At 46.4% G+C, this 16,725-nt stretch overlaps 1 protein-coding gene across 1 annotated transcript in view; it reads left to right on the top strand.

The window, feature by feature from the left end:
- The first annotated feature begins 2,022 nt into the window (after nt 1–2,022).
- QRICH2 (glutamine rich 2) overlaps nt 2,023–16,725 on the top strand; it is a 41,761-nt gene continuing 27,058 nt past the window's right edge. Inside the window, exons 1-5 of the mRNA XM_035099114.2 lie at nt 2,023–2,403; nt 7,539–7,643; nt 8,639–8,710; nt 9,338–9,442; nt 14,471–15,914. Of these exons, the coding sequence (XP_034955005.2) occupies nt 2,062–2,403; nt 7,539–7,643; nt 8,639–8,710; nt 9,338–9,442; nt 14,471–15,914 (2,068 nt within the window). The 5' untranslated portion in view covers nt 2,023–2,061. The remainder of the gene's footprint in view (nt 2,404–7,538; nt 7,644–8,638; nt 8,711–9,337; nt 9,443–14,470; nt 15,915–16,725) is intronic.

Here is a 16,725-nt window from a genome sequence, read left to right on the forward strand (position 1 = left end):
GAAGGCCACAAAGTCCTCCTGCCTGCTGTACTCGCTGTCGCATAGGAACTTTGTAGTTGTTGGAGGAAACATGCTTTGGAGTAGAGAGCATCCCTACATATTTAAAAGACCTGGGCCACAAGCCCATTGGACATAAATCTGCATGAAATGTGCAAAGGTTTTCATATCTGTATCTATAGATTTTTTTAAAAAATAGAATGACTATAGAAATTTAATTAATAATAATAATAATTCGATTTCACAAATCAATGCAAAACTAACCGTTAAATAGAGTGCATGGAGTATAGCAAGATGAACCTCGGGATCCCTTCCAACTCTACGATTCTATGATACGCAGAGCCTGTTTTTCTCACCACTGAGCAATTTCCCCTACTTGCCGCTGTCCACAGTTCATCTGTTCCCAGTATCTTGAACACTGAAAGCAACGCTGGTACAAACTAAGCCGTGCCTGAGACAGGTCGCTTTCCACCATCCAAGGCCTTAGGTTGCAAGGAGAGCTTTTTCAGGAGTCTTGCTTCTGGCAAACGGTTGGACCAGATGACCTTAGGGCTAAATCACACTTACGTGGTTCTGGGCAGTATTTCAGCACTTTTCCCTTTTTTCCTGGAAAACCTACGGGGCAATTTAAATGTTTAATGTAAACAGATCTACGAATGCCACCAACAGATATAGGGGGGCAGCCCCCTCTTTAAAAATGTGTGTGTGTGGCGTCTAAATTTTATTTTATACTTTTGGAATCTGCTGCTCGGAAACTCTTGGGAAAGAAATAGAGCAATTAAACTGGAAATATATTAAACTGGCTAACAAACCTCCCCTATTCCTTTGGTTCCCGCCCATTCCTCTCTGTTTAGCAAGGGCGGGGGGAGCGCGCGGAGTCATAATTCGCGCGGCGCCGCGAGTCCCGGAACGGCGGAGGGCGGTCACCCCCGTCGCGTAGCAACCACAAACGCCGGCTCGCAATCAGCCGGCAGCCGGCGAAGTAAACAAAAGCACATGAGCAGCTCTCGAAGCCAATCCCGGAACGAGAAGGTTTGTGAGGCAACCAATGGAACGCAAGGATTCGAACGGGGCCGGATTGTCCGCGGCAGAGGCGGCTTCTGTTCCGAGCTTCGGCGGGGAGCTGCTCGTCAGTCGGTCGCTCGCCCGAGCTGCGAGCTGCGCTGGGGGCGGGTGCTGCTTAGCCCTTTAAATAGGGGTGGTCGTTTGGGGGGTGGGGGTGGGGTGGAGAGAAGGATAGGCAAATAGAGCAAAAAGATAAAGCGAGATAGAGGCGCTGCTCGCCCGTTTATGGCGCGAGCCTGCTCACTTTTAGGAATGGGTTTACAATAAATTGGGCTTAAAACAACAACAACCCCAAACAGATATTCCTTGTAAAAAAGGGGGGGGGGAAAGAGCTTTTATTTATTGAACTGCCTTCCATCCCAGCGTTATATTTTCCTAGGGGTTAATAAAAGATTAGGACAGGTGGTTTTTTTGTTATTTCGTAAAAGAAGATTTTATTTTATTTTTTCTAAATAAGGCAGCTGGCAGTTGTCGCAAAGCGAAGGGTGGGTCGAAAGGGGTGCAGACATGTCTCTGAAAGTCACATTGTACGAGTTGGCGGACATCTCCATAGGGACTCCGGAGGTTGGCCATGTCAATTTCAATGCCCTCCACACCCTCCTCCATGCCATCCTCAGGTACCTCAAAATTCAGGATACCATGACGGAGGTCAAGATGGATCGGGGGCCGCCACCAAAGCCAGACATGGCGGAGGCTATTGAGAAGGGGGTTGGGGAAATACTGTCCGATGAAGAGTTACTGAAGGATGGTAGGGCAGGCAAGGATGGTAGGACAGGCAAGGCAGGCCGGGAAGGTAGGGAAGGGAAGGAAGGAAAGGAAGGCCTGGAAGGTCTGGAGGGTCTGGAGGGCCTGGAAGGTCTGGAGGGCAAGGAAGGCAAGGAAGGCATTGAAGGCAAGGGAGGCAAAGAAGGGAAGGGAGGCAAGGATGGCAAGGGAGGCAAGGAAGGCAAAGAAGGCAAGGAAGGCAAGGAAGGCAAAGAAGGCAAGGAAGGCAGGCCCATGAAGGAAAAGGAGGTTTCAGACAAAGACATAGAATCTCGCCTTAACAACTTGGAAAGGAAAATGTCCGTGCTGCAGGCTAACCTCCAAGGGATGGCAAATCAGGTGCAAGGGGTGGAAGATCAGGTCCAAGGAATGCAAGATCAAGTACAGGGAGTCCAGGGGAAAGTGCAGGGGATGGGAAAGCGGCTCAAAGGGTTTGAAAATCAAATGTCTGGCCTAGAGAAGCTGCCTTCTGGTACCGACTTGATGGATAAAACCAGGAGTGGCTCTGTGGCCGATCTATGGCAAGCGATGCAGTTGCAGAAGAAAGTTGAAGGCAACGAAGAGGGCATCAACAAGGTATGTGAACAGTAATAAAAAAACCACCTGGATTGTTGGAATTTCAGGGGCATGCAAAGGTTACAGCGAAAATGAGTTAAGAGTGCCCTTTATAGTGATTGCGAACAATATTAATTTTAGACTAGTTTTTGAAGGAGGCATGATGGGCATGTGGACTGTTTTGTTTCCTTTAAAGGCCTAGCTCGCTGCAGGGATACAGTACATTCCTTTCTGAAAGTTCCATCCCTGCCCCCAAAGATGTTTAACTGTCAACTTGTGTTGGAGTGAAGAGACAAAGAGAACTATTATGAATTGTTATGTTGTGTTGGCAAACACCATAATCTGCTGCACCGTAATTCTAGATCTGTTGTGTAGATCTCGGCAGTACCTGAAGCTTCACTCGTATTCCTCCTTGGAGGTGATACCTCCTGGAATAATGAACAGAAGCATAAATAAATGTTTCCCCATGGAATCACTTAGTAGCCCTTAAGAAAATGCATCAGATATGCACTTTGGTATTTACATCTAGGTACGTTGTCAATACAAGCTTCACCTCCAAATTTCCAGAATTAGTATTAATTCCTGTTTTACGTTTTTGACTTAGGAGTTTGAATACTCTTTCAATCACCTGATTATTCAAATGTTGCTTCACACATTTCAAAAACAGTGCATGCCAAAGCTTTCATTACTTGTAGTGCTTCGTAAAGTCATTGGCAACAGAGAAATCATTGTTTTGCTAAAGTTCTGAGAAATACAGAGGATTTGCTAAGTTAGACCAGACAGGCATTGATTTACCTGTTAAAGGATCCCTTGGACTGGCTAAAGTGGAAAGCTGGATGGATGCCAATAACACTGTGTGCCGCCACCCTCTGCCCTTAACATCTTTCCCTGCATTAGAATTGGTGAACCAAAGGCAGCTCAGTTTGTAAACTGTGAGGTATGCTATGCCAAGAATGGCTCCCAGCAGAGCTAAGCTTTGCAACAGGCAACTGCAGGAGCAGTTGAAATATCTTGCATTCCTTAAGTTTCCATTATTTCTAGATGCTCCAGTGAGCTGGACATGTAGAGACTCATCTCTTGCTATTTAGAAGTTGGCTTATTCTGGCTTGTGCTGAGACCCCAGCTGGGTGGGCAGGAGAACGTTCCCTGCATTCCGTATATAGGAATAACATTAAATACAGCAGAGACATGGAATGTTTTTCAGCCCGAGGGCCACATTCCTATCTAGGCATTCCAGGCAGGGGCCACATGCCACTAGTGGGCGGGGCCAGTCCAGAACAAAATGTTGGTGGAGCAATAAATGTAAATCTTACCTTTGTACAGTAGACTAGTTTCTACACATGCTCCCACACTCTTCTCTATCCTCGCTATCCAGACAAGCAAGAGGCATTATCAGAGTTCAAGGACACAGACCAGCAAGGCAAAAACAGTCAAGGAAGGAGCACAGCAGGGACAGGGAGGGTTGTGGCCTAGGGTGTGGCATGGAGAGAGTCCTGAGGACCAGACAGTGAATTCTAGAAGGCCACATTTGGTCCCTGAGCCTGAGCTTTTCCACCTCTGTGGCAGAGTGAGGGAGCTGTTGGAGGCAGTAACAGCACCCCCCCCCAGTCCTGCCATGCAGTCTGCCCAGTGCCCCCTAAGCTAACCTGCTGCTCTCAGGATGCTGCCGCTGTCTCTGTCAACCAGCACTGGAGTAAGTTTCAGCTGCCAGTTGAATGGCCTTTTGTATGTGAAAAAGGGGAGCACCATCTTCTCCTTCACGTCAGGCAACAAAATGACTTGGCCTGGCTTTGGCCTGTTAGTTCTAGCCATTTCTTGATGCACACCAGAATGTCTTAAATCAGGCAGCCTTCCAGTTAGTTAGGTCTGGTTATCGTCTTTATAGTGTTGATAACAAATTAATATGAATGCCGTTTTGGTAGGAGAGGTGGTGTGTGTGTGTGTGTGAGAGAGAGAGAGAGAGCACTGAAGGCTCCACTTTCTGTTTTTGCCATTTGGGACTGAATTCCAGTCCTTCGAGACACAGACATACACTCACATACAGACATTTGAGAGTGAGTGAAGTGGTTTCCATCTCTACCATCCACCACTATGGGGCCTTCTGAGGACCATCTTGCCCTGAAGGGAGGAGAGACTAAAGACAAACTGGCATGGAGAGCTGCCTACAACCTCGTTCCCAGTACAGTATTGGAGTTGAGGTGACCTCTCCCTCCCTCAACCGCCACCCCAGGGCTACTCAAATAACCTCTTGACCTGTGGGAAGGGGAGATGTAGCTTTAAAAAAATACCCCTCTTGTAGATTATCTTGGCTGGCTTATTCTATAGATTTATTTGCTGCCTCTTTTAAGATTTTGATGTAAACTGCTTTGTGGGAGTCACCTGAAAAGTGGTATATTAAATTGAATTAATCAGTGTATATAATATTTATCAGGTGTCTATGTGTCATTAGATAAGAGGAACAGGAACATTTTTGCAGTATAGAGTCCCCCCAGACAACATGCCCCTACTAGTCTATGAGGGGAGCTATAGCAATAAGTACATGCTCATAAGTATTCCAGATTTGGAGTGGATAGTGATGACAGAGCAAGCTCTTTGTGAAACTGCCTATGAGTTAATGAGCAGCAAATTGTTATGTCCAGTCCCATCTGGCAAAGGCCTGGGACAAGTCTATACTTGAATTCTTAGTGAGATAGCTGCTGTTCTGATTTTCAACTAGCCTCCTGGTGTCTAGTGCATTGAAGAGGGTGATAGGAAATGTAATCATTTAGTGAATTTGAACTTCTATTTCCTGGTTTCCTATTTGGGGAGGCTTCCACAACAGAGCAAGACAGAGACTTGATTATTTCCTTTAGTAAATGATTCATTGCCTAGGCTTTATCAAGACAACCAATACCAAGACATAAAAGTACCTCGCCATGGACATGTGTGTGAATGAACTTGAGGGACATTAATGACAGCACATATTGCAGGCATATTTTATGGTTGGTTTGTTTTCGTAGCCAACAGGAGAACTAGAAACTTACTTGGCTCCCAGTATGTTTCCGAGCACAGTTCAAAGTGTTGGTGCTGACCTTTAAAGCCCTAAATGGCCTCGGTCCAGTCTCCACCCCCATCATTCTGCCCGGACACTGAGGTCCAGTACCGAGGGCCTTCTGGCGGTTCCCTTGTTGCGAGAAGTCAAGTTGCAGGGAACCAGGCAGAGGGCCTTCTCGGTGGTGGCACCCGTCCAGTGGAACGCCCTCCCATCAGATGTCAAAGAGAAAAACAGCTACCAGATTTTTAGAAGACATCTGAAGGCAGCCCTGTTTAGGGAGGCTTTTAATGTTTAATAGATTTTTTTATTTCATTTTTCTGTTGGAAGCTGCCCAGAGTGGCTGGGGAAACCCAGCCAGATGGGCGGGGTATAAATAATATATTATTATTTTTATTATTATTATTACTTTGATAATGTTGCCTTTATTCTGTTCATGTCCTGGTGAGCAAGCTAGCTGACTAATTCCCCCCCCCCACCATTCACATAATCCTACTGGAATCTTAAAACTGCTCTGTTGGGTTTTCTTCTGGCTCCAAATCAACTTTCTAAGAATCACCATGCATCTCCTGTGGTGCAACTGAAAGCTATGCTGTTTTCCTTATGCATGGCTTTAAGGCTTACATGGAAGTGCATAGGAAATAGCTAAATGTGACTCTTCATAACACCAGAATCAAGAGGCACATACAATTGGAGGCAGGTAAACTATTTAGGGTTGAAGAAAACCAGTATCTTTATTCCCCAACCACCACTTCATCTCCATGAGGCTAATAAGCTGTTTAGGGGAAAGTGTAGCAGTCCTGCTGGAAAGCTGTCCTGGTTCTAGGTTTTATTTCTGGAAGGGCTTGAGCAAGATCTCTGACGGCACCCACTTCCTGCTTACCGCTGCCCATTCACTTGTCTCTTCCTCTGGACCTAATCTGCACCACAAGAGAAAGCTTGTGGAAGTTACTGCTCCTTCTCCTTGCTTTACTCACTTGGAGAGCAAGGCTGAATGGGCAGTAGTAGTCAGGACCAGAAGGCTCCTGAGTATAGTCAGATGTCTGATGCTAATCCTCTGTGTTAATCCTGGAGTACAGATCTAGTCGGGGTGTTTGTGTGCAAATCTGAAGGTTCTGGGATAGGATAAGTGTTATAGATAGGGTTGCCATATTTCAAAAAGTGAGAATCAGGTCCCTCTGAAAGTTGTTTTTCTACAAAAACGCCAAAGTAACACAATCTTCTGGCGGTTCCCTTGTTGCGAGAAGCCAAGTTGCAGGGAACCAGGCAGAGGGTCTTCTCGGTAGTGGCGCCCGCCCTGTGGAACGCCCTCCCATCAGATGTCAAAGAAAAAAAACAGCTACCAGATTTTTAGAAGACATCTGAAGGCAGCCCTGTTTAGGGAGGCTTTTAATCTTTAATCGATGATTTTATTCTTCTGTTAGAAGCCGCCCAGAGTGCCTGGGGAAACCCAGCCAGATGGGCGGGGTATAAATAATAAATTATTATTATCTTTTTTTAATGACTTGCCAGAGCAAAGCGCCGCCTTTCAGAAATCCCCCTGGACGTCAATTCCGCCTTTTAAATCCCAGATGTATGGCAGCCCTATTTTAGATGCCTAAGGTGCTCCTGTGCATCAGCACTCTTTCAAAGGCAATAATATCTAAATTTTAAGATAAAGAGTTGATATCTGCTTGAAGATACTGTAGTTGATTTTCTTATACTGAAGTTTAGAAAAGATTGTTGCCTCTGCAGAAAAGCGAATGGTTAAAACATATTGGGCATCAAAAATTGTTGGAGGTTCCCCCTTGCCCTTGCTCAATATATTCTATCCTACCACCTTGCAGTAGGTGGTGCGCTTTTGGGGGGGGCTATATTGATGCTGATCCCTCTTTTCCTCTTTTGGAAGTAGTTTATCCAGGGAAACAGCTCCTCTTCAGCATAGGCTGCTTAGAGTAAAGTGGGAGGGGGCTCTGTAAGACCTGAAAATAGGTTTCCTACGGCATGTCTTCTGTCTTTGGCAGTCAGAGACATTAGGAAACACATGGTAGCTTCTTGTCATTTGGAAATTATATTTAGGCTGATATTTAGAGGAGTCCATACATTCATTCCCGTCACTGATATTGTATCTCTTTTTGTATTCTAGGCCATGTCTTTGTTGCAGGATGTAATAGATGAGGCTGGCAAAATGAAGGAAGCCACAGCCAATTTAGAGGATGAAGTACAAAAAATCAAGGATCACTTAGCATTGGTAAACTAGTCCATGCCTCATTTCCTTCTATTTAACTACTTTTCCTGTTGGGTCCACCTAACCCCTCAGAGTTCATACTGATATGAAAGAAAGAAAGCTTGAATCACACACACATTATACCTATTTGTTTCTATAAGAGAAGAATGAATTGTATTTTCTTGTATATTTTTGACCAAGTGTTCAATAACTGCGGGTCTGCCACATATAAAGAAGGATGTGATTATGTCTAATTTAAAATGAGAAGGGTGTGAATGGATGCCATGACTCTTGATTTTTCTCCCAGTGAGTCTTACTTCCAGTATCAGAATTTAGCTGGTAGGAAAATTACCTCTGGGGAGAGAGGGCAGGAGGAAAGCAACACTGAGAGGATGAGAGGTTCAGCAGTCTGACCCACATGTTCAATGTGTTTGTCAAAGTGGAGCTTCCCTCCCATTTTTATATATGATTGGGGAGACCGACTGTTAAAGAAATGGGCTGATTGTCATTGTGTATTATTTGCCCCAGGCCTAGCCATAGGTCTGGAAATGTTGGAAGAAGCTGTTCTCAGCCTTGGCAATCCAAAACTCAACCTGGCATGTTCACAACAGGCACTGGGATGCTTTACTTACTATTGTGTATTTTTGAGCAATATTGAATATCCAAATGCATCCCTAGAGGCTATCCCATGAGAGCAATTCAGGTTTCTGGGCTGTGCTGTTGTTTCTTTGCTCTCTTGGAAACGTGATGTTTGCTCCTGTCCCCAAAGGCTTGTTGGGAGGAAAAATTGCCCCCTGAGCTATGCATTTGATGTGTACTGGGCAAGCATAAAGGTGCTTGTGTTTTATTTCCCCTGCAAGGCTTTTCCCCAGGTGCTCACCTCGTGTATTCTAAAAGTGTGGGGGAAACAAGTTCGCTTTTGCAGTGCTTCTTTTACAATATTAGAATGTGTTTGCACTCATACATTATTCCTGAGCAGCCTGGGGAAATCCTAAATTATCTTTTCCTTCATTTCACAGTTGGACCCCCGTGTATTTGACGATCGGCTAAATAGTTGCTTAAGCGATCAGATGAGTTTGGATCACGAAGTGGTATGTTCCCACACAGCTCCTCTACAGAACACCAGTCTCTATGCAGATAGCAATCTCTTCCTGCTGTGTGCTAGTTTTGCAGGGGATCAGATGTAAATTCAGTGTCCTATCTGATTCCCATGGTCAATATGCATCGGCAAATTCCGCCCACACTGGTCCCAAGCCCACTTCCCCACCCTGCCTGTTCCAGCACATCTGCAGTGTCAAACCAGCATACAGTATTCAATTTGTCCATAGAGGGGGGACCCAGCCACTCACTGGCATATGATTTGTTCATTTTCTGTACTCCCAGCTTTGTGCTAATGCATCAGATTCATAGCATCAGAAGCTGCCTTGAAGATGTGTCCTCACTGGTTAGTTCAAGCAGCACCTGCTAATCCCCATGTGTGTGTGTCTTGCAACATTCAGTACCTTCCCATCCTCGCCCTGTTGACACTTCTCCAAAAAGGGTTGTCCCATAGTTTGATGTACCCACTAGCTCTTCGCTGGTATGTATCCTAGTCATCTGATACCTCTCCACAGCCAGGGTTCCTAATGAAGAATAAATGAAGGTGGGTGCAATGGCCTCTTCCATGCTATTCATGGGGAATAAAGTGTGACCTCTTTAATGTTTTTGTTTGTCTGTAGAAAGACTTAGAGAAGAGGCTGAGCCTGTATCCTTCCCCAGAGGAGATGGTGCGGTGGGATGTTCTAGAGGACGTCCTTGTGAAAGGGAAGAGGAGCCCATCTCCCGTGAGTATGATTTGTCAGGCAAAATGGAGATTGGAGGATAAAAGGTTTGCACATGAATGTTTTCTTCATGAAAAATACCAAGACAATGCTTTATATGTTGAATCTCGTGTCCTATTAATCCCCTTCACTAAGACCTATATTATTGTGTTTTCTACGTACAATTTGTGCACCACAAAGCACATTTCTTCATCATCTTATGGCCAGTTCCAGGGGTGGGGGTAACATTTGCTGTTGTTTAGTCGTGTCCAACTCTTCGTGACCCCATGGACCATAGCACGCCAGGCACTCCTGTCTTGCACTGCCTCCCGCAGTTTGGTCAGACTCATGTTGGTAGCTTCGAGAACACTGTCCAACCATCTCGTCCTCTGTCGTCCCCTTCTCCTTGTGCCCTCCATCTTTCCCAACATCAGGGTCTTTTCCAGGAAGTCTTCTCTTCTCATGAGGTAGCCAAAATATTGGAGCCTCAGCTTCACAATCTGTCCTTCCAGTGAGCACTCAGGGCTGATTTCCTTAAGAATGGATAGGTTGATCTTCTTGCAGTCCATGGGACTCTTGAGTCTCCTCCAGCACCATAATTCAAAAGCATCAATTCTTCGGCGATCAGCCTTCTTTATGGTCCAGCTCTCACTTCCATACATCACTACTGGGAAAACCATAGCTTTAACTATATGGACCTTTGTTGGCAAGGTGATGGCCTCTGCTTTTTAAGATGTTGTCTAGGTTTGTCATTGCTTTTCTCTCAAGAAGCAGGCGTCTTTTAATTTCGTGACTGCTGTCACCATCGGCTGTGATCATGGAACCCAAGAAAGTAAAATCTCTCACTGCCTCCATTTCTTCCCCTTCTATTTGCCTGGAGGTGATGGGAGCAGTGGCCATGATCTTAGTTTTTTTGATGTTGAGCTTCAGACCGTATTTTGCGCTCTCCTCTTTCACCCTCATTAAAAGGTTCTTTAATTCCTCCTCACTTTCTGCCATCAAGGTTGTGTCATCAGCATATCTGAGGTTGTTGATATTTCTTCCGGCAATCTTAATTCCGGCTTGGGATTCATCCAGTCCAGCCTTTCACATGATTAATTCTGCATATAAGTTAAATAAGCAGGGAGACAATATACAGCCTTGTCGTACTCCTTTCCCAATTTTGAACCAATCAGTTATTCCATATCCAGTTCTAACTGTAGCTTCTTGTCCCACATAGAGATTTCTCAGGAGACCGGTGAGGTGATCAGGCACTCCCATTTCTTTAAGAGCCTGCCATAGTTTGCTGTGGTCGACACAGTCAAATGCTTTTGCATAGTCAATGAACGAGAAGTAGATGTTTTCTGGAACTCTCTAGCTTTCTCCATAATCCAGCGCATGTTTGCAATTTGGTCTCTAGTTCCTCTGCCCCTTCGAAATCCAGCTTGCACTTCTGGGGGTAACATTTATTTTGTGCTAATTTTCAGTTGCTTCTGATCAGCCCAATATGGGACTTCGTTTTCTGCCTTTTGTATTTAATAAGCATGCAACAAAGTTGATGACAAGCTAGTGTATGGCTCACATAGATTGTTCTGGACCGTTCCATTGACCTCCAGTGCTTGCCATCTGTCTGGTCACTATCTTGGCAGATGCTGGATGAAGATACTACAGGGCTTTATTTGTACTGCCAGGACTCAGCCACAGCATCTGCCAGCAGCTCAGCTGCAGTTTCAAGCCCGGAATACAAAAAGTAAAGCTAAATGAAAGTGCCCTTAAGCCAGATGCAGAATGCATTTCCCTTGCTACTGAATAACTGCAGAGTATTTTCACACATCAGGAATATTGTTGGGCAGGGTGCAAGGAAAGCTTTCAGAACAGAAAGTGATGTTTCCAAACAGACTTGAGCCCCAACTTGAGCCTCTTTTAAAAAAAGAAACGAAGCACTAAATGCATGACATAAAAATGCCACTTTTTAAGCATAAAAATGGGCAGATACAGAGTGCTCTCATGAGGATGGAAATCACAAGGTAATCTAGCTACAAATGTTCAAAGTTTGGTCTTTCTGGACATTACCTGTTTTCCTGACAGGCATCACTAATCCATCCTGGTGACATCATCTCAGCCAGGCAGCCTGTTTGTCCATACATTTGCCCAGCATTCAGAAAGCTAATCGCACTTGCTGAAAAAATGGCAGATATTATACCCCAATATGGGTATTTTCTGTGAAGTTGGTAATTGCCTATTGGAAGGTGGCCATGTCATCGTTTTCTGGTGCATCATGATGAAGCCTGTATGCACATGGTTTTAAATTGCCTCTCAGTTTTTACTTACTTTGGGGGGGACAGTGTGGGAGGTGGAGGGTATCTCTGTTCTGTTTTCTTCGTAGGAGGTTGACTTTGCTTGTACTCTCCAGTGCTTGAGCACATGCCTCCTATACTTCTAAAACCTCAGAAACCAAATCATCTCCTTGAACAATGCTAGTTCTATCCCCTCCCCTTTGACTGCATCCCATGGCTGACATGAATGTGTGACTAAGAGGAGTGCTTTATTCTCCCACTGTCACCAAAGGAAGGGTAAGTGTTTAGAAAGGGTCCTATGTTAGAAGCACAAAGCTGTTTGCACAAGTTCATCTCCAGACATTTTTCTGCCTGAGGCAGAACAACAAACAATGCTTTCCCCCACTAGTCAAGGTCAGTATTTGTCTTTTGTATGTTTTTAGCCTGTAACCTGGAGCAAACAGTGATGGTACCAGGTGTGGGGAGAGCTTTTCTCAAATGGGGAGCCACCATTCTCATGAGGCCCATTCTCATGTTGCCGCCTGACCCTCTGCACCTCTCTTGTTGAAGGCACACAACAAAGTTTTTCTGATGATTGCTGTGTCCGGGTAGGTTCATGTGCAAAGAGGCAGTTCAGGAAGTATTGGAGTCCTTAGCTGCATAAGGCTTCATAGGCCAAAATCAACACTCGGCAAAATCAGAGTTGAGCCCAGAAACTAATTGGTAGCTAGTGTAGTCATGCACTAATTGGTGTTAAATGCTTAGGTCGTCTTGCCCCATGAAGAGTCTGATGAAGCGAACTCTAGTCCGTAAAAGCTTGTGCCATAATATATTTGTTAGTTATTAAGGTGTCACAAGGCTCTTTGTTGTTTTGATTTGCACTTGATTCTCCTGTGCATACTGCATTTCCTGGATGGGTATCTTGAAGAAAAATCTGTGTCCTGAGCATAATCGTGTTGCAGTGTTATAAAGACTATGCGAGTTTGTATTTCTTTCACTTGAGAGCAAAGGCATGCAGGAGTTTGAGAGAAGAAAAAGCAATTTAGCCCCTAAACAATAATGTGAGAACACATCAGGGCAATTGTATAGGCCACTGAAGAACATTTAAAACAGTGCAGCTCCAAAGCACCCATTTAGAATTGTCATAAGCATCATTAATTTCACATTTCCATAGAGTCACAGAGCAGCTAGTGTCCCATAAGGCTAGTTAGGGCAAAACTTGCATACATGTTAAATGCCTTCATTTGGATATATAGCCAGTTTCCACAAAATAATGAACTGTTGTAAAGTGGTATGATAGATTCATCACTGTAGATTATCTGTGCATGTGCAAAGTACAGATCTAAAAAAGATACCACTTCACTGTAGCATCTTTCCATGGCTTAATGATTGGTTTGAGGCCAGGCTTTGGGCTCTGGACTCAGCCGTTTCTGACCTCCAGACTTAAAAGAATTCAGTGAACAGCAAAATGAAATATTTAGGATTCCTGGCAAAGGTGCAATGGCAGTAATTCTAGAAAATCTACTGAGCTACTTGCTATCTTACCATTTGGGAAACTCAGCACTTGTTGGTCTATTCTGAAATGTGCAAAGAAATTGTTTCTGGCCAGTGTAATTCTTTGTTCTACATCAGAATCTCAATAGAAGGAAATCACTGCAGTGAAATATTCCCTCTTGGTTTCTATGTACTCTGATTCCATGAGTGAGTCTTTCCAGTCTCTCAGTCAACTTGGTATAATTGAGTGAAGCAGAGTGTTACTTTTCAGGCTGTTTCTATGTCTAAAAGCAAGCTGGTCTTCATGATGGAGAATTAGCTGTAAACCATGGGCTCCTGTTTTTTCCCCCTTTTTCTTATTAAGTGCAGGATCAGGTGTCAGTTTCTGCTTTTTGATCTGAACAGCAATAATATTTCAGGAACAAAAAGTAGTTCTGACTGAGTGTACGATGGTTATTATGCATTCCTGCATAATTTCCCTGTAAATATTGGACATAGGTAGCATAAGCTAAAGACTACAGAACCAGAGGATACAGGCCAGAGATTCAAGTATTTGAGGGAAAAGGAGTATTTTACTGGTTTATGCCACTCAATTCTGGTCCTTATTTTCAATACCAGCCTAGACCCCTTGGACATGGCAAGTAATAGTAATGAAAGGTTGCCTCTGAGCACATGCAGATTGTCTTCCTCTCATCACTGAGTTAACCACAAATAACTCCCATTGTGGGCAAAAGAGAAGCACTGAAGCTTATGAATGAAATTGCCCAGCTGCTGCTCCTGAACAAAGGAGGGTTTATGAGCTTTCCAGTAGTGACACCAGGGGCGGACTTGGATCATTCGAATTTCAGCAGTGCCTTGTGACACTTAGAATGTCATTTCATATCAAAGGCCTCCTAGATCTAAATCCAGTAATCTTACCTGTTGCACCACACTGTCCTTGGACATTTAGGAAACTTCAAAAGCCGTACCATTTCTTGTGGCCTTACCCAACCAAGGGCAATCCAGTCAACACCTCAAATTGTGCAGCATGTATTGTTAGTTTGAATTAAGGATGATCCAAAACCAGTTGACCTGCTTCCAAAGTGCCAACACCCTTAGATTTGCTGAGGGGTTGTGGCATGAGTGCTGGCCGCCATTTTGGATTTGCTCTGGCGCAGCCCTGAAGTTGAAGGTGGTGGTAGTGTTCCTGATGCACAGTGGGGATGAGTTATTGTGAAGTCAACTGCAAGATGTGAGATGCCTGCAATAATGCCCCGAGCTGAAGCCACCCCTGCTTTTGTCACTCCTCCCTATCTGTTTCTAGGTGACAAGTCCAGTCCAACACTCTCCAACTGATTCTACCACCTCTCCAGAAAGCAGAGTCACTCCTGGATCTCCAGGAACTTTGCCTGGCTCTCACAGAAGAGATGGAACACCGGCTGGTGCACCAGGGGCTCCAAGAAGTGCTCAAGCAGGCATTCCTGGGGCTCAGCCAGGGCAGCCTGGTGTTGCTGGCGCTCCAGGGGCCCAGCCAGGAGCTCCTGGGGCCCAGGGACCCTATCCCGGGGCACCCGGGGCTTATCCCGGAGCACCTGGAGCCCAAGTACCCTACCCTGGGGCACCCGGAGCCTATCCCGGAGCCCCTGGAGCCCAAGCACCCTACCCTGGGGCACCCGGGGCCTATCCCGGAGCACCTGGAGCCCAAGCACCCTACCCTGGGGCACCCGGGGCCTATCCTGGAGCCCCTGGAGCCCAAGCACCCTACCCTGGGGCACCCGGGGCCTATCCTGGAGCCCCTGGAGCCCAAGCACCCTACCCTGGGGCACCCGGGGCCTATCCCGGAGCCCCTGGAGCCCAAGCACCCTATCCCGGAGCACCTGGGGCCTATCCTGGAGCACCTGGGGCTTATCCTGGAGGCCTAGCTCCCTATCCTGGAGCACCCGGGGCCTATCCCGGAGCACCTGGGGCCTATCCTGGTGCACCTGGAGCCCAAGCACCCTATCCTGGAGCTCCTGGGGCTTATCCTGGGGCTCCTGGGGCTTATCCTGGGGCACCTGGAGCCCAGCCTGGGGCACCTGGAGCCCAGCCTGGGGCACCTGGAGCCCAGCCTGGGGCTCCTGGAGCCCAGCCTGGGGCACCTGGGGCCCAGCCTGGGGCACCTGGGGCCCAGCCAGGCGCACCTGGAGGCCAAGCAGCCTATCCTGGGGCACCTGGGGCTCAACCTGGAGCACCTGGGGCCCAGCCTGGCGCGCCTGGAGATGAAACGGCCTATCCTGGAGGCCTGGCGCCCTATGCTGGAGCCTATCCTGGAGTCCTTGGCGCCCAGCCTGGTGTTCCTGGAGTTCAAGAAGCCTTCACTGGAGGCCCCGTCATTCCATGGATACAAGCTGGATACCCCCCTCCATTCTATCCTGGTTCTCCTGATGCCCAAGGTGGATACCCTGGTCAGCCTGGGATTCTCTGGCCCAGTCCTCTTGGTGAGGCGGCTGGTGTGCAGCCTGGAATGCAGCTTGTATTGCCCCCGGGGCCTGTCCTTGGAGCTACACCTCCTGCATCTCCGCTGCTCTCTGCCCCAACCCCGATGCCACTGTCCGAGTCTGGCTCTACTTTGGCCCCAGCCCGCTACTCCGATACTGTGGATGCCCTCCGCTCTCTCGCTCAACTGACGGACATGTACTATGCTCTGCGAGACCAGATCGGTCTCCTAGATCAATTCAAGTGTGGCTACGCCGATCTCCGCAGGCTGCAAGACTTCCTCACAGATGCACGTATGTATCACGTGTGTACCGGTTTTCTGGGTTTCTGTTTTAAATGGCAAATCTCTGGAACCTGCTTCTGCAAATTTCCAACAGGTTGGGCTACTATTTTTTTCTGGGAAGGGAAATCTAAAAATGTAAGCCCACCCGAATGTTTGGAGGGTTGATTTGGGGGGGTAAAAGCTAACCAGGAGCATGCAACCTGTTGGACGTTTCCTGGCAGCATTTCTTGGGCAGTATGGCCAGTGATGATGGGCATAATGTCTGGAGGAATGAGCATGCTCAGTGGGCATACTGCAGGGGAAGCTAAATGGAGAAGCATTGAGTATCCTGGAAGGTAGCTTGGCTGGAATAGGAGCCTTCCATGTTTTAATTCCTACTTGTATACAGTCATACCTTGGTTCTCGAATGTAATCCATTCCAGAAGTCCATTCAACTTCCAAAAATGTTAGAAAACCAAGATGTTCGGCTTCCAAAAAACGTTCGCAAACTGGAACACTTCTGGGTTTGCAGTGTTTGGGAGCCAAAACGGATGAGTACCAAGGCATTCGAGAACCAAGCTACAACTGTATGTACTAACAGCGAACTTTCATTCTGTGAGTGCTGAATCTTATTTAACTAAACTGGCATCATCCACCCAGAAGAGGGAGCTGTAGGCTTGTTTGTGGGGAGAGGGGTGCCCTCCAAAGTTTGCAAAAAACAACAACAAAGAAAACCCACCAAAACACCAAAACAGTGTGCACTCATAATGTTCAGTGCACTTGGAATGGACCATCCCTAAAGAAGCGGGGGGAATGGGATGGACTATCCCTACAGAGGGCAT

Source organism: Zootoca vivipara, chromosome 2 (genome assembly GCF_963506605.1).
Source record: "Zootoca vivipara chromosome 2, rZooViv1.1, whole genome shotgun sequence".
NCBI classification, from domain to species: domain Eukaryota; kingdom Metazoa; phylum Chordata; class Lepidosauria; order Squamata; family Lacertidae; genus Zootoca; species Zootoca vivipara.